The sequence below is a fragment of the Schistocerca gregaria genome, chromosome 1, assembly GCF_023897955.1.
Source record: "Schistocerca gregaria isolate iqSchGreg1 chromosome 1, iqSchGreg1.2, whole genome shotgun sequence".
NCBI lineage: Eukaryota > Metazoa > Arthropoda > Insecta > Orthoptera > Acrididae > Schistocerca > Schistocerca gregaria.
The window spans coordinates 1,160,293,681-1,160,319,814 of record NC_064920.1 but is presented as its reverse complement, the minus strand read 5'-3'; the positions used below and the strand labels follow the sequence as shown (position 1 = coordinate 1,160,319,814).

General features: G+C 40.0%; 2 protein-coding genes across 5 annotated transcripts in view; one reads left to right on the top strand and one right to left on the bottom strand.

Moving 5' to 3' along the window:
* LOC126284113 (angiomotin-like protein 2) overlaps positions 1-13,609 on the bottom strand; it is a 143,350-nt gene extending 129,741 nt beyond the window's left edge. The window contains exons 1-2 of one of the 3 annotated variants that reach the window (XM_049982800.1): positions 13,515-13,609; positions 10,785-10,957 (exon numbers count right to left, since the gene is read on the bottom strand). In XM_049982800.1, coding sequence (XP_049838757.1) covers positions 10,785-10,863 — 79 coding nt within the window. In that variant the 5' untranslated portion in view covers positions 10,864-10,957; positions 13,515-13,609. Of the gene's footprint in view, positions 1-10,784; positions 10,958-11,803; positions 12,514-13,514 lie in introns of those variants that run through there. The other 2 variants (XM_049982792.1, XM_049982780.1) reach the window with 2 other exon arrangements.
* The window catches only part of LOC126284120 (uncharacterized), a 424,622-nt gene continuing 411,044 nt past the window's right edge, over positions 12,557-26,134 (top strand). Inside the window, exon 1 of one of the 2 annotated variants that reach the window (XM_049982851.1) lies at positions 12,557-12,763. In XM_049982851.1, the coding sequence (XP_049838808.1) occupies positions 12,655-12,763 (109 nt within the window). In that variant the 5' untranslated portion in view covers positions 12,557-12,654. The remainder of the gene's footprint in view (positions 12,764-26,134) is intronic. The other variant, XM_049982826.1, reaches the window with a different exon arrangement.

Below are 26,134 nucleotides of genomic sequence, written 5' to 3'. Positions count from 1 at the left end.
GGCAGAGCTCACCATCTGCAGCATCGTTGACAGAACCGACTGCGGACCTTTGGTGCAGAGCCGGGTGGAGGGTCTGAATCAGAGGCTCAGACGGTTTTGCGACCGTATTGGCTGCAGATTCCTTGACTTGCGCCATAGGGTGGTGGGGTTTCAGGTTCCGCTGAATAGGTCAGGAGTTCACTACACTCAGCTGGCGGCTACACGGGTAGCGGAGGCTGTGTGGCGTGGACTAGGCGGTTTTTTAGGTTAGAAGGCCTCGGGAAAGCGCGGGATGGGCTGCAATGTCAAAGGGTGCTTGGCAATTACAGGACGTGCTTGGATCAAGGAACAGTCGGAATTATAGTTGTAAATTGTTGTAGTTGTGCTGGAAAAGTCCCTGAGCTTCAAGCGCTAATAGAAAGCACAGAAGCTGATATCGTTATAGGTACAGAAAGCTGGCTAAAGCCTGAAATAAGTTCTGCAGAAATTTTTACGAAGTCTCAGACGGTGTTCAGGAAAGATAGATTAGGCATAATTGGTGGTGGAGTGTTTGTGTCTGTCAGTAGTGGTTTATCTTGTAGTGAAGTCGAAGTAGATACTCCGTGCGAATTGGTGTGGGTGGAGGTTATACTTAACGGCCGAATTAAGTTAATAATTGGCTCCTTCTACCGACCCCCAGACTCCGATGATACAGTTGTGGAACAGTTCAGAGAAAGTTTGAGTCTCGTAACAAATAAATACCCCACTCATACGGTTATAGTTGGTGGGGACTTCAACCTACCCTCGGTATGTTGGCAAAAATACTTGTTCAAAACCGGTGGTAGGCAGAAAACGTCTTCCGAGATTGTCCTAAATGCTTTCTCCGAAAATTATTTCAAGCAGTTAGTCCACGAACCCACGCGAATTGTAAATGGTTGCGAAAACACACTTGACCTCTTGGCCACAAACAATCCAGAGCTGATAGAGAGCATCATGACTGATACAGGGATTAGTGATCACAAGGTCATTGTAGCTAGGCTCAATACCATTTCTTCCAAATCCATCAGAAACAAACGCAAAATAATTTTATTTAATAAAGCGGATAAAGTGCCACTAGAAGCCTTCCTAAAAGACAATTTCCATTCCTTCCGAACTGACTATGCGAATGTAGACGAGATGTAGCTCAAATTCAAAGATATAGTAGCAACAGCAATTGAGGTATTCATACCTCATAAATTGGTAAGAGATGGAACGGATCCCCCGTGGTACACAAAAAAGGTCCGAACGCTGTTGCACAGGCAACGGAAAAAGCATGCGAAGTTCAGAAGAACGCGAAATCCTGAAGATGGGCTAAAATTTACAGACGCACGAAATTTGGCACGTACTTCGACGCGAGATGCCTTTAATAGGTTCCACAACGAAACATTGTCTAGAAATTTGGTAGAAAATCCGAAGAAATTCTGGTCGTATGTAAAGTACACAAGCGGCAAGACGCAGTCAATACCTTCGCTGCGCAGTGCCGATGGTACTGTTATCGACGACTGTGCCGCTAAAGCGGAGTTATTGAACGCAGTTTTCCGAAATTCCTTCACCAGGGAAGACGAATGGAATATTCCAGAATTTGAAACACGAACATCTGCTAGCATGAGTTTCTTAGAAGTAGATACCTTAGGGGTTGCGAAGCAACTCAAATCGCTTGATACGGGCAAGTCTTCAGGTCCAGATTGTATACCGATTAGGTTCCTTTCAGATTACACTGATACTATAGCTCCCTACTTAGCACTCATATACAACCGCTCGCTCACCGATAGATCTGTACCTACAGATTGGAAAATTGCGCAGGTCGCACCAGTGTTCAAGAAGGGTAGTAGGAGTAATCCATTTAACTACAGACCTATATCATTGACGTCGGTTTGCAGTAGGGTTTTGGAGCATATACTGTATTCAAACATTATGAATCACCTCGAAGGGAATGATCTATTGACACGTAATCAGCATGGCTTCAGAAAACATCGCTCTTGTGCAACACAGCTAGCTCTTTATTCGCACGAAGTAATGGCCGCTATCGACAGGGGATCTCAAATTGGTTCCGTATTTCTAGATTTCCGGAAAGCTTTTGACACAGTTCCTCACAAGCGACTTCTAATCAAGCTGCGGAGCTATGGGGTATCGTCTCAGTTGTGCGACTGGATTCGTGATTTCCTGTCAGGAAGGTCGCAGTTCGTAGTAATAGACGGCAAATCATCGAGTAAAACTGAAGTGATATCAGGTGTTCCCCGGGGAAGCGGCCTGGGACCTCTGCTGTTCCTGATCTATATAAATGACCTGGGTGACAATCTGAGCAGTTCTCTTAGATTGTTCGCAGATGATGCTGTAATTTACCGTCTAGTAAGGTCATCCGAAGACCAGTATCAGCTACAAAGCGATTTAGAAAAGATTGCTGTATGGTGTGTCAGGTGGCAGTTGACGCTAAATAACGAAAAGTGTGAGATGATCCACATGAGTTCCAAAAGAAATCCGTTGGAATTCGATTACTCGATAAATAGTACAATTCTCAAGGCTGTCAATTCAAGTAAGTACCTGGGTGTTAAAATTACGAACAACTTCAGTTGGAAGGACCACATAGATAATATTGTCGGGAAGGCGAGCCAAAGGTTGCGTTTCATTGGCAGGACACATAGAAGATGCAACAAGTCCACTAAAGAGACAGCTTACACTACACTCGTTCGTCCTCTGTTAGAATATTGCTCCGCGGTGTGGGATCCTTACCAGGTGGGATTGACGGAGGACATCGAAAGGGTGCAAAAAAGGGCAGCTCGTTTTGTATTATCACGTTATAGGGGAGAGAGTGTGGCAGATATGATACACGAGTTGGGATGGAAGTCATTACAGCATAGACGTTTTTCGTCGCGGCGAGACCTTTTTATGAAATTTCAGTCACCAACTTTCTCTTCCGAATGCGAAAATATTTTGTTGAGCCCAACCTACATAGGTAGGAACGATCATCAAAATAAAATAAGAGAAATCAGAGCTCGAACAGAAAGGTTTAGGTGTTCGTTTTTCCCGCTCGCTGTTCGGGAGTGGAATAGTAGAGAGATAGTATGATTGTGGTTCGATGAACCCTCTGCCAAGCACTTAAATGTGAATTGCAGAGTAGTCATGTAGATGAATGGAGGATATAAGATGAACATCAACAAAAGCAAAATAAAGATAATGGAATGTAGTAGAATTAAGTCGCATGATGCTGAGGGAAGTAGATTAGGAAATGAGACACTTAAAGTAGTAAAGGAGTTTCGCTGTTTGGGGAGCAAAATGACTGATGATGTTCGAAGTAGAGAGGATATAAAATGTAGACTGGCAATGGCAAGGAAAGCGTTTATGAAGAAGAGAAATTTGTTAACATCGAGTATAGATTTAAGTGTCAGGAAGTCGTTTCTGAAAGTATTTATATGGAGTGTAGCCATGTACGGAAGAGAAACATGGACGATAAATAGTTTGAACTAAAAGTGAATAGAAGCTTTTGTAATGTGGTGCTACAGAAGAATGCTGAAGATTAGGTGGATAGATCACATAACTCATGAGGAGGTATTGAATAGAATTGGGAGAAGAGGAGTTTGTGGCACAAATTGACAAGAAGAAGGGACTGGTTGGTAGGACATGTTCTGAGGCATCAAGGGATCACAAATATAGCATTGGAGGGCAGCCTGGATGGTAAAAATTGTAGAGGGAGACCAAGAGATGAATACACTAAGCAGATTCAGGAGGATGTAGGTTGCAGTAAGTACTGGGAGATGATGAAGCTTGCACAGTATAGAGTAGCATGGAGAGCTGTATCAAACAAGTCTCAGGACTGAAGACCACATCAACAACAACGTGTGGTTGACCTCACACGAGCAAAACAACCAGTGCAATGTGAACAGTATACAACTGAAGACAAGTGTGGCAAAATGGGCTAACCCCCAAATGTTAAAACTTAGAGGTAAGTGTTGCCATCTATTGCTGGGTACAGGAACTATCAAAACTGATATTGGTCTCAGCCCTAAATATCTTAATGTGAGACCAATGTCAATTTTGATGGTTCCCGTACCCAGCAACAGATGGCAACACTTACCTCAAAGCTTATACATTTGAGGTTTAGCCCATTTTTCTGCATATGTCTTCAATTATGTATGTAAATGCACGAGATTGTTGCAGAGGATAATCCAAGGAAACTTCAGGACAAATTTTTTGAAGAAATGAGAAGTGTTACATCCCAGAATGAATTCAGTGTGCATGTATACCTTTTTTTTAGAATTTCTACTTGGCGAGCTCAGAGCTACGCGGACCAGCTTGGAACTAGCATGTCAACTGCTATATCAACATGGCATACTGTGGAAGTAGCAGGAGGCAAGACACTAGATGCGCATTGTCACACAAGTTTTGAATGAGAGAAGCAAAAGGACAAACACCACAATACATTGTAACAGGACAGTATAGAGTAATACAGTAGCACCAGAGTAGCAGTACAACAGACCCGAGCTTAAGAACTGAAAGTAGTTATCGAGCTACCACAGAGAGGCGAGGAAAGATTACATGTCCAATTAACCAGGGTAAATTTGTTCTTCCACCTATAGCCACCGCATCATATACGTGAGCTCTGCTGGTTACACACCAGTGCTTTCGGTGCTCACAGGCAGATTCAGCTGTGCTACCATTCTGTCCGTATCACAAGTACCAGAGATAATGACACACTATTGAGTTACAGTGAAACCATGACAAGCTGATTTGACAATGGTCTGCTTGCTCCTGCGTGTTGACTGACACTGAGATGCAACCATTTATATGCAAGCCACAGCACTCGTCTGCTGTTGCAGCCTATTTGGACATTGTAGGTTAGGAGAAGATCGGTGTGTTGCCAGCCCTCCACCTACTGAGGATTGTTTGTGGATGACCTGCAAGATTCTGTCTTCCCCACAATGTACAGGAGTGGCACGTCTGCACAGCCCCCCAGTCATTCCATGAGCATCTGCTGTAGGTTTGGTAATTCCACAGTGGGGGAGGCCAGAACCTCACGTTCCAGACCATGCAGCCAGATACACCACTCCAACCATATGATCGGCTGTTCAAAAGGACACTGAGGTATACACCCATCCTATGTTGCAAACTTCTGGTAAAGAACAACACCTGCTCATCTCCCCTGCTGCAGCCCACATGCCATCGCATCTGCCTCCGCTCACTGACCTGAGCTGCACAGTAATCGCTCAGCTCCCTGACCTGAAGTAGCCTTGGCCAAGATGAGCTGCTATGGAATTATTCACTCCTTCTTGTCAGTCGAAACACATGTTCATTCTTTCAACTGAAACCATCCTTTAGTGTTTTAGTTGGCCGAGCTATCCATTCAGTTTTCTGAATGAAGTCTGTGGTATTTTCACTGGTTGAACTAAAGCAGTGATATACAATCAGATACGCATATCTCCAAAAGATACCTGTAGCCACATGGGTTTGTGAAGACATTTCTGGGGTTACACTAAATTTAAAATAAGTTTCGCGTATATTCCTTTAATTGCACTAAATACATCAATTCTCCTTTCCATAATTAAAAACTGATTTTAGTGACTGTTCGCATTCCATTTTACTGAATAGGTGTGGTGATGTCTATTAATTACTATCATTTGAATCTAGCCTTAAACACTTATTAAGCCATATATTTGTGTGGAAGGTAAATGATCGGGCTCACAAAAATAACTGATGCACCTAGGAGACATTGTTGGATGTCCATGTATCTTCATACATTGACACAAAATAGACAGATATGTAAATGACTGGAGTTGCAATACTCAGTGACAAATAGAATAGTCATCAAAGTGTATTGCTGTTGTTACTGTTCAGTGTTGTTACCATGCCTGATAGTGCATATAAGAGGGAAATTAACTGTGTCAGATGTTGAGTGATGATGGATGTGAAGATGCCGCGTACCAGCGTAAGACAGCACTATCAGCCCCTGACAGTTTGAAAGGGGCTTAACTATGGGTCTCTATTTGGATGGCTGGTTGAAACGTGCAATATTCAGATTTGTGGAGCATTCTGATGTGACAGTGGCTCAACGTTTGACTGCGTAGGAACATGAGAACAAGTATACTTGTCACAAAGCTTCTAGTCGACCAAGCCTGAGCACCACAAGGCATTATCGCTGTATTATGCATCAAGCATACTGCAACCCATTCTGCCCATGACTTCTATCCTTGGACACAGTCTGTCAACTGGGTAAGGGACAACAAGGAGGGAACAAGTCAACTTATTTCAAGCAGTGCTGGCACTACACCTGCACTCACATGTCAATTTATTTTCCAAGTGGCACTCTGTCTGCCACCTTACTAGCCGTCAACCATTTATTACACGCTAACAAAAGTAAAAACTGACACTGAGGTGTAACAAATTCTTACAGGATCCGTGAAATTGAAATTGATAATTTCAAGTTGAATAATCATGCTTGGTGTCAGTTCCCATAGGTAAATCAAAATAAAAAGGGCCAGTACTAAAACTTACAACATGGCAATTACTGTCATTTTTATTGCAGCTTTAGTCACATAGCAGATCATAGGATTTTTTTTTTATTGTTTGTAAACAAGGGCCCACCCCAGCAAATGACTGAAGTGAGTCATAATACCTACACAATTGCATATCTGGTTTCAAAAAATCTCCTTGTAAAGGAAGTAGTACCAGGAAGCAACTTTACAAATGCGCCTCCAACTACATACACAGTTACATTTTAAAGTGCATTTATTCCACCACGTAGAAATGGTATGAGGTACATCTGATTGTACGGCTCGAAGCTAATTGGTGTGCTCGTCCAACAGGACAACCGGAACGGCCCTGCACAGGTAAAAATATGGTCACCGGTGTGGCCAGAAATGAGTAAAGCACAGAGCATGTGGACAGTGGTCACTCGCTTATCCAGAGAACAGACAATGCAGCAGAAACAGCTAAATGTAACACAGTCTAAAATATGGCTTCTTACAGCATTCAGAAATTCAATAATAAATCACAGTTAAACAATAGAGCAAATCTGAATACATATGCAATCTCAGAAAAAAAAACTGGGCTAATCCAAAGAAACAATTATTTCAATAACATAAAAACTACAGAAGTTAATGTTTTTCAGTAATTAAATATTTTCACAACGAACCTCCAAATTAACTTTTAAACATTTCAAGCGGTAACGAACTATATCTCAGATGATAGCACTGAACTCTAGCTATCATCCCCGAAAGCTTTGTATCTCTATATACACAACCACTTTCTCGAACACCTGGAATCCTTACCCAGTCTGTTACCCCCGGAAACCATCCTTGTAACCATTGATGCCACTTCCCTGTACACAAATATCCCGCACGTCCATGGCCTTGCTGCAATGGAGCACTTCCTTTCACGCCGGTCACCTGCACCCTACCTAAAACCTCTTTCCTCATCACCTCAGCCAGCTTCATCCTGACCCACAACGTCTTCACTTTTGAAGGCCAGACATACCAACAATTAAAGGGAACAGCCATGGGTACCAGGATGGCCCCCTCGTATGCCAACCTATTTATGAGTCGCTTAGAGGAAGCCTTCTTGGTTACGCAAGCCTGCCAACCCAAAGTTTGGTACAGATTTATTGATGACATCTTCATGATGTGGACTCACAGTGAACAACAACTCCTGAATTTCCTCTCCAACCTCAACTCCTTTGGTTCCATCAGATTCACCTGGTCCTACTCCAAACCCCCTGCCACTTTCCTTGATGTTGACTTCCATCTGTCCAATGGCCAGCTTCACACATCCGTCCACATCAAACCCACCAACAAGCAACAGTACCTCCATTATGACAGCTGCCACCCATTCCATATCAAACGGTCCCTTCCCTACAGCCTGGGCCTTCGTGGCAAACGAATCTGCTCCAGTCCTGAATCCCTGAACCATTACACCAACAACCTGAAAACAGCTTTCGCATCCCACAACTACCCTCCCGACCTGGTACAGAAGCAAATAACCAGAGCCACTTCCTCATCCCCTCAAACCCAGAACCTCTCACAGAAGAACCCCAAAAGTGCCCCACTTGTGACAGGATACTTCCCGGGACTGGATCAGACTCTGAATGTGGCTCTCCAGCAGGGATAAGACTTCCTAAAATCCTACCCCAAAATGAGATCCATCCTTCATGAAATCCTCTCCACTCCACCAAGAGTGTCTTTCCGCCGTCCACCTAACCTTCGTAACCTCTTGGTTCATCCCCATGAAATCCCCAAACCACCTTCGCTACCCTCTGGCTCCTACCCTTGTAACTGCCCCTGGTGTAAAACCTGTCCTATGCGCCCTCCCACCACCACTTACTCCAGTCCCGTAACCCGGAAGGTGTACACGATCAAAGGCAGAGCCACGTGTGAAAGCACCCACGTGATTTACCAACTGACCTGCCTGCACTGTGATGCTTTCTATGTGGGAATGACCAGCAACAAACTGTCTATTCACATGAATGGACACAGGCAGACAGTGTTTGTTGGTAATGAGGATCACCCTGTGGCTAAACATGCCTTTGTGCACGGCCAGCACATCTTGGCACAGTGTTACGCCGTCCAGGTTATCTGGATACTTCCCACCAACACCAACCTATCCAAACTCCGGAGATGGGAACGTGCCCTTCAATATATCCTCTCTTCTCGTTATCCACCAGGCCTCAATCTCCGCTAACTTCAAGTTGCAGCCACTCATACCTCACCTGTCATTCAACATCATTTTGCCTCTGCACTTCCGCCTCGACTGACATCTCTGCCCTTACTCTTTGCCTTTAAATATGTCTGCTTGTGTGTGTGTGTGTGTGTGTGTGTGTGTGTGTGTGTGTGTGTGTGTGTGTGTGTGTGTGTGTATGTGTGTGTGTGTGGGCGCGCGCCAGAGTATATACCTATCCTTTTTTTGCCCTCAAGGTAAGTCTTTCCGCTCCCGGGATTGGAATGGCTCCTTACCCTCTCCCTTAAAACCCACATCCTTTCATCTTTCCTTCTCCTTCCCTCTTTCCTGACGAAGCAACCGCCGGTTGCGAAAGCTCGTAATTTTGTGTGTGTGTTATTTTATTGTGCCTGTCTACTGGCGCTTTCCCACTTGGAATCTTTGTTTTTAATATATTTTTCCTATGTGGAAGTTTCTTTCTATTTTATCTATATATTTTATTATTGATTTATTACATTTTATATCCTTTTCTTTACACAAATGTTTGTCAGAACATCATATCCACCACAACAACACAGTAACTCAATGCACCATGAATACCTCATATCTTGTCACAAATGTGTAGTTATTTAAGGAACTTCTTATTACTTTACAGTAACTTTATTTATTACTGAAGCGTCCGATCTCGCCCGTCTGTTTTGACCCATGATGTCACAAATATGGCGGAAACGACCATAACCCACAATATCTATATGGCACGTATAAAGTTGTTACGTACACATTATGAGGACGAAAATACATCGAAAAACACACACACACACACACACACACACACACACACACACATTCTCTCCACAAAAAGCCTAATGACACTAATGAACAAGTGCGGCAATTAGGGTTTTTTTGGGTGGGGACAAATTACTAATATAAACAAATTTAGAAACCCACCCCTGTACAAAACCATGCAAAATGACGAGAAAACCAACATCACAAAACATCACAAAACACCCCAAATACTACTAAACACAATATCATCTGGAATCGGACACTTCCCTTGACATATATAGCTCAACAGCAGCTCCCGATCTCATAAATTGGGATCGAACACTTCCCTTGACCTGTTATCCTTTCAACATCTCCACATACAGCCGTCCCTGGTCCGAGACGCCGGAACTTTAAGTAAGCCTCATTTCTTCATGACATACTGAACACTTCGTGACTTCATCCAAAAATCCGAATGGCTGAAGAAATTTTATTAGAGACAACACACTGTCCCCCATCATAGTCGACAATCGAAAACATCACCTAAAACACCACCAGAGAGCACCACTGATCGCATCAAAACGACACCTACAGACATGCCACACTCACGAACTAAATTCCGTGCCGTCGTGACGTCACACACCACAACAGCCTTACATCATGGGTCAAAGCCGAAGGCTGGGATCGGACGCTTCGGTCGACCCTTATGTATAATTACAATTAATATTGAAGAAGGCACGGTAATTTAAAAGTGATAGTTGCCTATGTCAGCTGACGACCACTGAAAGAGTGCCAAAATACGTTTCTAACAAGTAGACACGAGTATTTATTTACATGGCATTTAACAACATTTTGTTATCATTTAACATGAGCACACTTGCCAGCTTACTACCACTTGCCCTACTCCCAAAAGTGGAAAGTGTATCTGACACTGCCCCACGACGAGCTAGAAACCATTTTATCACTAATCAATAGAGGCACAACAATCACTCTGCAATGGCTCAACACAAGATTCTGGATTTTGACCAATGAGGTTGGCAGTGGAAGATACACAAGAGCAGACCAAAGCTGATCAGCTTTTGCTTATTCGGAACTAGGGAGCCATTGTTGTCTTTGTGAACAAACTGTAAGGACTCTACCATCTCCACAACTGAGTTTGGGGGGGGGGGGGGGGGGGGGAGGCTGCATTATCCCACATTATCCCACACTGGTCTATGTACTCTCCTTAGATTGTATCAACTACAGCTTAAGTGCTATTTCGATAATTAGTGTTATATTTCAGATGGGAGGCAATACATGGGTACGTGCAAGTATAGCTTCAACACTGTTTTTCCTCTAATTGAACCTACAAATACTACTGAAATAAGTATAAGTTTTCATACCTTGTCCAGGAAGTAGTTGTGACCGCTGAGCGCTGTTCGTGAATGGTATAAAACGACTCGACTGTTGTAAAGAACTCATTGTGGCATTAATATAAGGATGGCCACATTTGGAAATTTATTTTGATTTTACATTATCTGCAATTCTGACAGAGCCTGCACAGTCTGCATAATAGCTGGAAAAAGGAAGAACACAATTCAAGATGATAATTCAAAAGAACTGAATTTAATCCTTAAAGCAACAATAACATACAGAATAGTCCAACGGTGTTGTTGTCATATACTAACATGAAAATGAATAAGGGGGAAAAAGGTGCTTTAATGATGAATCTAGATCATTATTGGTTTATCAACACAATGTGAATCCTTCAGGGACGTGGAACGAAACAATGCATAAAAGAGTAAAAGCTTTTTGTGGATGGTGTTCATTTCAATAAAATTCTTCTGGGTGTGAAAAGTGTCGACTGTTACTGCTGGCGGCTTTCATCAGTTACACACACTCAAAAGAAGTTTACTGCAGAAATAAGTCAAGTAATTGCTTAACAAAAGAACAGCAGCTTAAGAACTGGTATCAGAGACTGAGTGCCCACACTGTGGTTATAATTCACATTTACCTATCAATAAACACGATATCCGTCATGTAACAACTTCTAGAAAATGCATTATGAGATTCAAACAATATTTCACAAATGTACAGACTGCTTCTAATGGCAACAGGTATCTCGTAAAATACAAGATTTCAGTGAAAGTCACATACACAAATTTTCAGCTCAAGACGTATTTACACATTTGTATGTCTTATATAAATGTCGATGTCAGTGATTAAAATGTCAAATCAATAACTGCAACATCTATCATTTAAGACAAATCCAAGACCAACTGGGCTGTTATTTAACTGACCAGTACTATTAGTCAGCTTTATTTAGATGTGGAATAGTGAGAAAATGCCGTAGCCTACATGCTGCAGTTAATATATGTAATTCTTCATCTAAGCTAAATATTGACATTTCAGTTATGCTTACGGGCTGCATGAAAAAACAGATATTGTTTCATCCCACTTTGCATAGTCGCTTCACTCGTCAACAAGACTCCAGTAAAAACAAACTTCGTAACATACAATGAAATCACTGAACACGATAGAACCCAATAACAAGGAACTGTTGCAGTATAACTGGGTACAAACAAGGGTAGCTACCGTCGGTTACGAATTTCCTTGTGTACTTAGCACACACGCAAAAACTGAAGCACGTAATGGATTAAAGTTATTAGTAAACATTGCTGGCAACGAATGTGATATCATTAAGAGATTGACATTAGAACACAGGTACATCATTTGTTATTAGGTTTGGTTATCCACCGTTTACTACAAAAGTCATCCCGCACTTATTCAAAACATTAAAACAGCCGCTGATTTGACAAAGAGTACAATATCGCACAATTACTCCATGCAATCTAAATAATACCAATACATGAAACTCAGGTAAGGAGATATTAAACTACACCATTTTTCAAATATTCAGACTTAAGTCGTATGTGCATTACAAACTTATGCGTCCGCAAGAACCGTCCCAACGTTTTTTAAGCCTTAAACTTACGCTACACAATTCACCCCTCATCCCGTCTGTTGGAACTTAATTTCCGATAATCTCAATAGATGGCGATTGAATAGCTCTACGTAAAAAGTGGACAAAACAATGTCGGTCTTATGATTTCTTTCACGGAGACCAAAGATACTATTCTAACAATTCTCTGTCGCAGTTCATGTTGTGAGAAGTATGTCTTTGCTATTATTATTGTTTGGCTGTGGTTTCGAAATTTGAACTGCAATTGCGGCATATAATTTCATTTAAATTACTTGTTACAGCTTGCCAGAATGAGCCTCTGTCTTTTAAGAACAGTATCACTTATTCACGAGCGCATTGCTTATACAACATTATCACCTGCACGTCTAATTCATCAGTACAGAAAGCGGCAGTTTGAAAGTAAGTTGTTCAGAGAAGAGCATTTTCAGTAAATTGCTGATGTTGACACCCTTTCAAGTAGAATTACGAATACTGCAAAAACATTTGGTAACTTTGACAGCAAACTTTTGTAATCTTCTGTAAATGGTTATTTCATTAAGGCATTCAGCCAACTAGTTGTAGGTTCAGTATTATAATGACGCTAAGTTACCTTACGTTATATGCTTCATGTCAGTTTGGGAGGAAACATAGTAACGAGCATCAGTATGTGATTTAATTAAAACATTTATTTTGTGCATTTTTGTATCCGTTCAAGCTTGGTTCGCGTAAAATTACCCGCCAGTTTTTATACGTCTTTCTTTAAATGTCAGCAGCTGTTTATTTCAGTCTCACTTATATTAATCCGTTTACATAGATCATTGGCGATCCAGTGCTCTATATTCTACACCACTAATTTTCCTATGAGTCTAATGCAATCTGTTCTTGTCATTCAGTTCTTATATTACATATACTTCATGCTCGTTCTGTTTACCCATAATAAAGGTTTCTACGGGGGTATGAAACGTGAGAAAAACAAAACGGTAAAAATTTTATATACCGTTATCCGATAACTAACGGTGCGTTTTGGAGAGATCTTTTCTTTGCTGTGTCGTTCAAACTGCCCCTTTTCGGAACACGCTAGTATGAATACGAAATCCCCCCCCCCCCCCACACACACACACATTGAAATTAAAGCCCTTTCTTCATGGGATGTGTAGACTAGCAAGATTACCCATCATGCACCGGTTCCGACAGACTCCGTCGTGTAGACACCAGACGGTGCCACTTTGGCAAAACTCACGCGTACGATGGCTGTTAGATGGAATACGACAGATCCTACCTCACGCGTATTTAAGTACTGCGCACTTACGCAAACGATCACGTGGGGAACACACATGACAAACAGCGCGACGCTCTTTGTGAATTGTCTCCTGCTCAACTAAATATTGTGGTTCGTCCATCTCATAAACAGTTAAGGGGTGGGAAGCATTTATTGGAATTTGAACGATAACATGCTTGTATGAGGAGGTAAACGTAAACCAGTGACCCGAATCTATCTGGCACCGCTGGTAATGTGGCTTCTCACGAAAGGAAAACGTGAGTCAATCTAGTGAACATTGGCAACAGAAAAGCAACATTTCTATTGGTTTGTCCACGATTTCCAGCTTTTGTAGTGAGGTCGTTTACACATGTGACTTACGTTTCATCTAAACTACAAGAAAACAACTAAACACGGTGTCCTAAAATAGAATTAAATATAGTAATAATAACAAAACGACATAAAATGCTTGATAATCACGAGAAGTAAATTTAGGCCGTCGTTTCACTTGTTGGGAGTTGACAACAAAAACTGTAGATACTTAGAGCAGACGATTAGACAGGCATGCACCACGTAAACGCTTTTTCTTAGTTGGGCCGCCTGTCCTGTGGAGCGTTGCAGTAGACGGCGACTTTCTTGTTCGCGTCGCACGTCCCGTGTAAAACGGGCATAAGATGGCGGCTGCTGAGTTTCCCACTGTCAGCCAATCAGCGTACCGGTGCAGGACCCGTGATTTAAACAGCAAACTACAGCGAGCACAGGAGACGTAACTTTAGTCAGTCAATCAGGATGACTTCGTCGCGCGCTCAGCCGCTCACACTATAGTGCGTTTAAAACACCGTAAGTTGCGACTTTTGACGTTTCGACTGGGGGACGGACGGACGGCACACCATACCATTGCCCAGGAAACACCAATGGCGACCCGACTTTCCCTACCACACTGCCAGCAGTTCTGCTGGTAAAGCACCCCCTTTGTCGTCGTCGTCAGTCCAGAGACTGGTTTGATACAGTTTTCTGTTCTACTCTATCCTGTGCTAGCCTCTTCACCTCCGAATAACTACTGCAACCTACATCCCTCTGAAGCCGCTTAGTGTATCCATCTCTTGATCTCACACTACGATTTTTGCCCTCCACTCATCCCTCCAGCACTTAATTGGCGATCCCCTGATGCCTCAGAATGTGTCATACTGACCGATCATACGAACGTCAGGTCGGTAGGACACATTCGTCTAGTAAAGTTGTGCCACAGATCCCTCTTCTCCCACATTCTATTCACTACCACCTCATCAGTTATGTGATCAACTCATCTAATCTTCAGCATTCTTCTGTAGCACCATATTTCTCTACAAATCTAAACTGTTTATCGTCCATGTACTACTGCCATACACAGACACCCTCCACACAAATATTTTCAGGTAAGACTTCCCTACACTTAAATCTATATTCAATGTTAACAAACTTGTCTTCTTCAGAAACATTTAGATTGCCAGTCTACATGCTCTCTACTTTGTCAATCATCAGTTATTTTGCTGCCCAAGTAGCAAAACTCGTCTACTTCTTTAAGTGTTATGTTTGTTAATCTAATTCCCTCAGCACCACCTGATTTAATTCAATACATTCCATTATCCTTGTTTTGCTTTTGTTGATGTTCATGTTATATCCTCCTTTCAAGACACTGTCCATTCTGTTCAGCTGCTCTTTCTGGTCCTTTGCTGTCTCTGACAGGATTATAATGTCATTGGCAAACCTCAAAGTTTTTATTTCTTCTCCATAGATTTTAATTCCTACTCCATATTTTTCTTTTGTTTCCTTTACTGCTTGATCAATACACAGATTGAATAACATTGAGGATAGGCTGCAACCCTGTCTCACCTCCTTCTCAACCACTATTTCCCTTTTGTCCCCCTTGACTCTTATAACTGGCTTCTGGTTTCTGTACAAATTATGCACAGCCTTTCGCTCCATGTATTTTATGCGTGCCACCTTTAGAATTTGAAAGAGAATATCCCAGTCAACATTGTCAAAAGTTTTCTCTAATTCTACAAATGCTAGAAACTTAGGTTTGCCTTTCCTTAATCTATCATCTAAGATAAGTAGTAGGGTCAGTATTGCCTCATGTGTTTCAGTATTTCTATAGAATCCGAAATGATCTTCCACAAGGTGGGCTTCTAACAGTTTTTCCATTTGTGTTAGTATTTTGCAACCATGACTTATTAATCTGATGTTCGGTAATTTCATATCTGTCTACTCCTGCTTTCTTTGGGACTCAAATTATTATATTCTTCTTGAAGTGTGGGAGTATTTCACCTGTCTCAATGTAATGAATCATATTATTTTTTCATTCCTTTGTTTTCTTATAAGTAAACCACGAGAGTTGTAGACATTGCCAAAGGTAAATTAACGAGTTGTTTTGTGGCAGGGTTAATGTTTTGATACATCATTAAAAATCTGTATGAAACAAAGTAAGAAATATGCTCTTCACTTTGGTAACTCGTGTATCTTCACCCTTTCGTTTGGGAAGTGGTAGTGTACAGATGTATGCTTGGATCCATTGTACCAGCACTGTTAAAAACTTGTATTTTAACTGTTCATTGAAAGTATTATAACAAGTTATTAGAAACGGAGTATCTATTCACACGGTTATAAGATCAACCCCTATCTATTCATCATTGCACTCACTGCCAGGATCCTGCATCGAGAAGTTCAGTGAAGACAGGAATAATTTACACGATATTCTGGAGGAGCATTCCTGCATCAACATTGTCACAATCAAGACTAAACAAAATGGAATTAATGTTAAGGTAATGACTCAAACTGGATAGGTACCTATTGAACTTGGTTTAATTATACTGAAATGTGCTTCTTGTGGCAATTGACAATTTCACTGATTGCTGTGATTATTTGGTACTGCACGCTACTGCAAGCAGCAGTACAGAATCCAAATTATCTTTATTGACCTTGAATGTAATAACAGTAAAGGTCTGTTGATACGAGTTTTCAGAGCATCTTTGTTCACTATTTTAATGTAGCATTTCCAAAAGTAGTAAAAACAGCAAAACCTAACAATAATAAGCAATGGGTAACTATAGGCATAAAAATTTCCAGTGAGAGAAACAGATTTCTGCAGTACTTTTGTAAGTATTAGAGTAACCCAAGAATTCGCAGATTATTCAAAAGCCTACAAAAGTATCTATGGTAGAGTAGTCAAAGAGGCAAAAATTATGTGGAATGACAATTTGATAAGAAACTCATCTAACAAAATGAGATCCACGTGGAGAATTACAAAGAAAGAAACTTGTAGTTCAGTGCCAAAGAAAAAGAATGTATCATTAACACTAGAAGGCTCAAAAGTCACAGACCCAAATTCAGTTGTGGAAAATTTTAATGAATACTTTACCTCACTAACTGAAGACCTCATTCAAGTACACTGTCAAAGAACAGTCCCAAGTTTCTCCAGCAAGTCAGTGACCTTCAATGCTTCTATGTACGTGTATGTTGTATGCATAATAATAATAAATAATAATAATAATAATAATAATAATAATAATAATAATAATCCCAATACCACAACAGATAAATGCAGACTTTGCAAACAATGAATAGAAACAGTAGATCACATCACAAGCGGATGTACAATACTAGCAAATACAGAATACCCCAGAAGACATGACAATGTAGCAAAAATAATATATCAACAGCTTGCCTTACAACATAAACTTATAAAACAACCCCAATGAAATTTTAAGTAAAATTAAATCATTAAGCAATAAAATGTCAAGTGGTCTTGATGAAGTACCTGATTTCATATTAAAAGCATGTGCTCACCACATAGCAAACCCCTTGGCAAAAAATTTCAACCTCTCTTTAAAAACTTTCTTCTGTGTGCTATGGCCTAAGAATTTTAAAGGCTACCACAAGAAAAACAGTACTGCAGGCATACTATGCACAGTTCCACGCACTAATCCGATATGGGATCGTTTTCTGAGGATACTCAACTCACAGTGTAAAGGTTTTTAGAATGCAAAAAAGAGCTCAAAGAATAATTTGTGGTCTTAAAAAGATGGAGTCCTGTAAATCTCATTTTACTGAGCTTGGTGTTCTAAATGTTCAAAGTTTATTCATTTATGAAACTATCTTGTTCACTAGGGACTACCTCCTAAAAACAGGCAAACTGCTACAGAACAAAAGTGTACACAACTATAGTTCCAGAAGGGAATCAAATATACATCAAAAGTATCGCAGAACAACCACCTACCAGAGGAGCATAATTAACATTGGTGTAATACTACACAATATGATACCAGAGGAAATAAAAAATACTACTCGTCCAATATTTAAAGCTAAACTAAAGGCTTTCTAATAAAGCACTGTTTCTATTCTGTCAGAGAATTTCTGAATAAGTAACAAAATTAATTGTAGTAGGTACCTATTTTAATTGCTAATACTATGTATTATTGTAACTTACCTTTGATCTGTCCAATATCAATTGCACAATTTGTGCTATATGATAAAACTGGACCAATAAATCAAATCAAAGTTCAACAAAGATTGTGCACAGACATTTTCCCAGCTATTCTTTCCAATCAGTTTTTCCAATTATTCAAGCACAATTACGATCGGGCACTTTATTATGGTTCATATAATTACACCAGACACAGGAAAAACATTTCAGACAATAACAACTCAACATCCCCACCCCCAGAGTGAAAAGTACACACAGTCCCAAGAACACAGAGTCCAAAGACAATTTTCTCTGCACTTGGCAGGTGGCAGTTACCGACGGTCAATGGTTGCCATGTACTTTTATGTACTTTATGTATCATAGCTTTATATGTAAATAATTACACCAGTAACAAGTGAAATGTTCGAAGGTAAATAAAGTCAGTAAATTGAGTTTGTGACCAGGTATCTCTTGAGAATGAGCAATCACACAAAACTAGTAACAGTAAATAAGATAAAAAGGGAAAGAAAAACCAGCTTTGGTGGATTATCATTAATATTGAAATTCTGCTTTTCATTCAGTATGCAGAATTTTTTATGTTTGCAATGTACTTCCATCTAGGATCACATTCCAGCATCATTTGTTGTATGCATAATAATAATAAAAAATAATAATAATAATAATCCCAATACCACAACAGATAAATGCAGACTTTGCAAACAACGAATAGAAACAGTAGATCACATCACAAGCGGATGTACAATACTAGCAAATACAGAATATCCCAGAAGACATGACAGTGTAGCAAAAATAATACATCAACAGCTTGCCTTACAACATAAACTTATAAAACAACACGTTCCCACATACAAGTATGCACCACAAAATGTACTGGAGAATGATGAATACAAATTATACTGGAACAGAAGCATTATAACAGATAAAACACCACCACATAACAAACCTGACATCATACTCACCAATAAAAATAAGAAATTAACACAACTAATCGAAATATCCATACCCAATACAACAAATATACAAAAGAAAACAGGAGAAAAAATTGAAAAATACATCCAACTGGCTGAGGAAGTCAAAGATATGTGGCATCAGGATAAAGTTGACATTATACCAATTATACTATCAACTACAGGAGTCATACCACACAATATCCACCAGTACATCAATGCAATACAGCTACATCCAAACTTATATATACAACTACAGAAATCCGTAATTATTGATACATGTTCAATTACCCGAAAGTTCCTAAATGCAATATAACATATACCATATAGTTAAAAGGAAGTCACGCTTGATCAAGGTCCATGTCACTTTCTACTTTAGACCAGACATAACATCTGAGATAAGAAAGAAATAATAATAATAGTTGTTATTTTTACATCCTGCAAAATCCACTTTGCCTCTGTCTTGTAACAAGGGGCAAAGTGGTCTACATCTGATTAGCAGAGATGCAGCTGGTATTCTTGTCTTAGAATTAATATTCCAATCATAAAAAACTTAACTTTGATGCAACACTGTGAGGTGTGGCAGGTGGTAACCAATCAACTGCTGTCAAGAACAGTACAACTCAGTTATCAGATTCTGAGGCATCTAGGCTGTCAAACAGAGGGAATTGCAGTCCTCCGGCCAACTTCGCCCAAACGAGGAAACCTTTTTTGGCACCCTAAATGTAAATAGTCTGTCAAGAACAGAAAAGTTGCACTAACTAGAGCAAACCATAAAATGCACAAAAAATGTGAATACTGGCACTCCAAGACACAAAACTGCCCAATGAGAATGCAGTGGATTTTGGGAACTAAAGACTTTTCAGAAGTAAAATGGATATACAAATATTGAGAAACACAACACTTTTAGCGGTTGCTTTTTCTGTCACAAAAGACATACCTCCACGACAAATGTGAAACCTGTAAACAGCAGACTAATGACAGTCACCTTGAAGTGTGCAAATGAAACTACACACTAATCATTGCAAACATGCCAATCAACACTGAAAATAAAATGAACTGCTAAAAGGTAGGGATGTCATGGGAAACACTAGAAGAAATAGCATCTAAATTTCAACAAAACCATCTCAAAACCCTACTACGCAACCTCGGTGCATAACTACGCAAAGGAAGAAAGTACAGAGAAACAACTGGAAATTTCCCAGCATATAAATGAACGAACCAAATTGGATGAAGATTAATTGAGCTCTGCAGGGTATTCAGCCTTAAAATTATATCAATACATTTCAAAAAGAAACGATCAAAATAGATGACATTGAGATCACTGAAATTGCTCATTGATGAATTCCAAATTGGCCATTAGCAATCTATTATTCAAACTACAGAGAAGTTATGAAGGTCCAAATGAGAAAAGGTGCAAACATAGACTCGGACCATTACCTGATAAGCATAAAATGACATGTAAAACCTCAGAGGTTCTTAAAAATGAAGACACTAATCCTCAAATTTGAAACTAGCAGGCTCCAACAATCTCTCATGGAAGAGCTAGAGAAAAAACAAGTCAAGACACTGGCAATACCTCAAAAGTAACTTGATCAAAGCTGCACAAACAGTAATTTCTCTGGAAAAAAAGGAAAATGCACCCTTGGTAGAATGAAGAATGTGAGTACACAATTCAGTCTCAGCAGGACGCATACAACAGTTGAAACAGCAACAAGACAGAAGACAACTTCAAAACATTCCTGATGGTTTGGAAAGATACTTCAAAATTAAACAGAAAGCCCAAAAGAAAATATAAAAAGATCAACTACTTCAAATCAAGAAAGACTTTGAATGAAATGACACATGAAATTTCTATAAGAACTTCAAAACTAAACTCACAAGAAATCAACCACAAAGTCTCTGCTTCAAGAAAGAAAATGCAGAAATAGTTCTATACAATCAAGAAAACTGCAGAGAACTTTCTGGATATTTCAAAGAACTACTTAACTATTCAAAACCAAACCAAAGGTTCCATCACAAGAACCTGACACTGATGCTAATTCATAACTCTTGAAGGGAGATAGCACAATGTAAATTACTACAGGGGAATCTCACTCAAATCAGTTGCATACAAAATTCTATCTCATTATCTTTTTGACAGAGACCAGGCCATTCATGTCCAGAGCAAATATGAACCTAAACCTAATCCTCAGACATTGGAGAATTTGTAGCAAACCTAGTCGGCACATTTGTTGATTTCAAGAAAGCGCAAGACTCGGGTGACCATGAAAATTCCAAATATTAAAAAGAAAAGGTCTAGACCCGAAAACCTTCACAGTCATACAACAAACACTGACAAATATAAAGTCTGAGGTTAATTTTGTGGAGGAACTCTCAGATCCTTTCAAAATCAAAAGTTTGATAAGACAAGGAGCTGGGCTGTCTCTCTCCCTTATCAGAATTTCCTTGAGAAAGTGATCCTAGAATGGCACAAACAGAAATAAATCCTCAAAATTGATCAGCCAGTCAATTTAAGCAGAGACAAGTAATCTACAGATTACCTAGCATTTGCAGGTGATTTAGCAATATTATCTTGCAACCTCTAATCAGCCCAAAATCAGATTCAATTCTTCCAAAGACATTGCAGGAAAAGATGGTCTCCACATATCTTTTGAAAAGATTAAAAAATTAAATTAGATACCAAAAGATATGAAGTGCATACCGACTTAAACAAAATATCTACAACAAGAAATGTATCCCTAAGCTCACAAAACTAAGGCATTACAACACAGTAATTACATTATTGGTCAAAAGTTTTTGTTCACCCACGCTAAAAACTATATACTTCATTTGAATGTACAAACACGTCATACAAATCATACAAACCAAATAGACCAACCAAGTAAATATTTCATCTCTATCATTAAGTGCAATACAATATATTTTAGATTTTAGCCTCTTCAGAGTATCCACCCTTTGCCCTCAAACAGCTGCACAAATTTTTGGCATTCTGTAGATAAGAATTTGTACTGTTTTTGCATATATTGCAGTCCAACACATCTCTAAATCATTCCATAGCCCTTCAACATCAGAGGATCTCAGTTTTCTGGCCACCTTGTCAAATTGATTCCATAAGAGTTCAATGGCATGCAGGTCAGGTGACAGACTTGGCCAAATCATATTCATCAGTTCCCTACTTTTCTCTTTTCTATTGACGTACCTTATGCACAGTGATATCCTTCATTCTTTAATGTCCCAGAAATTCTCACTAGATCACCAACTTTAGCAACTGCAAAACATCCCCACACCATGTTTCACTTTTGGCTTCACACACTGACTCTTCATGTGTTCTCCACAAAGTTTACAAACATATGTTTGACAATGGCTTTTAAATACTTCATTCTCAGATTTGTCCACGAATAGAATCTTGGACCATTGCTGTTTGCTCCAGTTTTTCTTTCTTTCTATATTTTTTTCTTTTTTTCCATTGGAATATTTTAACCTTATTTTGTTTGCTTAATAAAGGCTTTTTTGGTCTCTATGCACTCCTTCAGACCTTGTTCAAGAAGACAGCATTGCACTGTTGAGACAGAGATTGGGGCTGCTCACATATTATTTACTTTCTTGCATATTACAGGTGCTGTACAAGTCATCCAATGTTTACTCTACATATGAACTTATCTTTACTTTATGATGTTACTCAGTTTCTTCTAGATCATGGAAATCTTGCTTTGTCGCCAGTATGTCATTGTTATCGTGGATACTCATTAGCACTCCTCAATGCAAACAACCATTCAAATACACAACAGAGGCATTTTACTTGTTTATACAGTAAAGCATCTGAGTAATGGACATCTATGGGGAAAATAAAAGTGTCTGCTTTTAAGAAGTGTTCTTTATTCAGGAATTGATAAATAGACAGTATACAATATAGTACGTACAATGTGCTGTGGAGAGAAAGGTAGTGTACTGCTATGTACTGTATTAAGTAAATTCGTGAAAATTTATCTTTCAGTACAGTACTACATTAAGAAATCATCATACATTAGTATAATATAGAATTAAAATGTCTTTCATACATTCTGCAAGGTTGGCCATGCTGTTCGAGGCGCCTTGTCATGGATTGCACAGCCCCTCCTGTCAGAGGTTCGAGTCCTCTCTCGGGCATGGGTGTGTGTGTGTTGTTCTTAGAAAAAGTTAGTTTAAGTATCCAGAATGAGATTTCACTCTGCAGCGGAGTGTGCGCTGATATGAAACTTCCTGGCAGATTAAAACTGTTTGCCCGACCGAGACTCGAACTCGGGACCTTTGCCTTTCGCGGGCAAGTGCTCTACCATCTGAGCTACCGAAGCACGACTCACGCCTGGTACTCACAGCTTTACTTCTGCCAGTATCTGTCTCCTACCTTCCAAACTTTACAGAAGCTCTCCTGCGAACCATGCAGAACTAGCACTCCTGAAAGAAAGGATATTGCGGAGACATGGCTTAGCCACAGCCTGGGGGATGTTTCCAGAATGAGATTTTCACTCTGCAGTGGAGTGTGCGCTGATATGAAACTTCCTGGCAGATTAAAACTGTTTGCCCGACCGAGACTCGAACTCGGGACCTTTGCTTTTCGCGGGCAAGTGCTCTACCATCTGAGCTACCGAAGCACGACTCACGCCCGGTACTCACAGCTTTACTTCTGCCAGTATCCGTCTCCTACCTTCCAAACTTTACAGAAGCTCTCCTGCGAACCATGCAGAACTAGCACTCCTGAAAGAAAGGATATTGCGGAGACATGGCTTATCCACAGCCTGGGGGATGTTTCCAGAATGAGAATTTTCACTCTGCAGCGGAGTGTGCGCTGATATGAAACTTCCTGGCAGATTTCAGGAGTGCTAGTTCTGCATGGTTCGCAGGAGAGCTTCTGTAAAGTTTGGAAGGTAGGAGACAGATACTGGCAGAAGTAAAGCTGTGAGTACCAGGCGTGAGTCGTGCTTCGGTAGCTCAGATGGTAGAGCACTTGCCCGCGAAAGGCAAAGGTCCCGAGTTCGAGTCTCGGTCGGGCAAACAGTTTTAATCTGCCAGGAAGTTTCATATCAGTGCACACTCCGCTGCAGAGTGAAAATCTCATTCTGGAAACATCCCCCAGGTTGTGGCTAAGCCATGTCTCCGCATATCCTTTCTTTCTGGAGTGCTAGTTCTGCATGGTTCGCAGGAGAGCTTCTGTAAAGTTTGGAAGGTAGGAGACGGATACTGGCAGAAGTAAAGCTGTGAGTACCGGGCGTGAGTCGTGCTTCGGTAGCTCAGATGGTAGAGCACTTGCCCGCGAAAGGCAAAGTACCCGAGTTCGAGTCTCGGTCGGGCAAACAGTTTTAATCTGCCAGGAAGTTTCTTAGTTTAAGTAGTGTGTAAGTCTAGAGACCGATGACCTCAGCAGTTTGGTCGCTTAGGAACTCACACACGTTTGAACATTTTTTGCAATATTGGTTCGAAATAATCATGTATTTTTTCTAAACCAGAGTGTCATTTATAATTGCTTTCTTAAAATGTGTTTCAACTGCTAATACTAAACTGGGTTTCTCATAATCATCACTTTTCACTAAGTGTTTCAATTTCCGTACCTCTTCGACAGTCTGTGTACTTGAAAGGGGAGTAAAATACAGTTCAGTTATGTCATCTTCATCCTGTTATCAGCACATCCTTCTTGATGCAGCTCTTGTATGAGTTCATTTATGCCAGTTGATTTACTTTCTGTGAACAGTACATCATCAATATTGACACATTCTTCGAATCCAACAAAAAATTCCTCTACTAAAGTCTGATGTTCACGCTCATATATCTTGACTCTTTTCTTTGTCATCACTGTTGATCACTGAAGCACGGTCATTAAAAATGAAACTTGCCTTCTTGAAGCAGTTCTTGATTGTAGCCAGTGGTGCATGTTTTAAGGCTGAAGAAATCCACAGAATTGCATCCAACACTCTTATAGATTTTCGAAGTTCATATCCAGATTCAGCATAGTCCATTAGAGAGAAAATCTCTCTTAACACTTTTTGGCTGTGAAACAGTTTGAAATTTTGAATAAACCCCTGATCCAGTGATCGACAATGTGAAGTTGAGTTTGGTGGCAATGGAAAGTGGTATCTCTTCTTTCCATTCCTTTCCATTCTTCTATCTAACTCCAGCAACCACTCAGTCATTATTGCCCGCATTATTGAAGAACATTTATTTGCATACCACTCCATGTTCAGTTTACTCAAGACAATACCTTTGAAGTATCTACGCTTCACAGCCTTAACAATAATCAAAGGCTTTTTTAAGAAATTCACCAATTGTATTAACACACAATACAATAGAGAGCCATTCTTTTGAAATTTTGCCTCCTGACCAGGCCATTGTCTCACAGGGAAGAATTCTGAAGAAAACCACCATTCTCATCACAGTTAATGTTTCTTTCTTCATAACCCTTTCAAATTCCTGTTATCCTCTTTTGCCAATCTGACATCCACTGAATTGGATTCACCACACAATTTAGAAATGAGATGTGTCTACTCCTAAATTTGTCAAGCCAGCCTACAAAAGCTTTAAAATAATGAAATCCTAAATCCTTGGTGATTGTGAGTGCTTTCTCGTGGATCAGCAATCCACTAAAAGGTAAATTATTGCTACGAGCATGGTAGAACCATTCAGAAGTCAGACTGTCAACTTTTGAGCCTGGTGTATGAGGAAAAGAATGTTAAGTGGTAAGGTTATCATTTCCAGTCCATGAATTCAGAATGTCCTTTTTGTTACTTAAAATGTCACTGATCTGTGTTTTTCCACCAGAAAACCTCATGGCTGTTTCTCTACATTAATCTTCTCCTTTGCGTAGACTCCATGCCGTACTTAACTTCTCTCATTTGAAGACACAAACAGTACACATTTTAACTTACAATATGTTCAAATGCATTTTAATTATTGCCACTGTTTCATTTAAAACTTTCTTTTCCTTTCAACCTGTCTTGTATTTGGAAGTTTTAATTGTTGTTGGTGGATATGTTTCAGTGTCCATTTCTATAATAGAGAATGCCACTGTTCAGAAGAATTTTATCATAAGAACTAATATTATTTTGCAGAGGGTTTTGAAATGTCCCCTATTGAGAGGAGTCCACTATTGG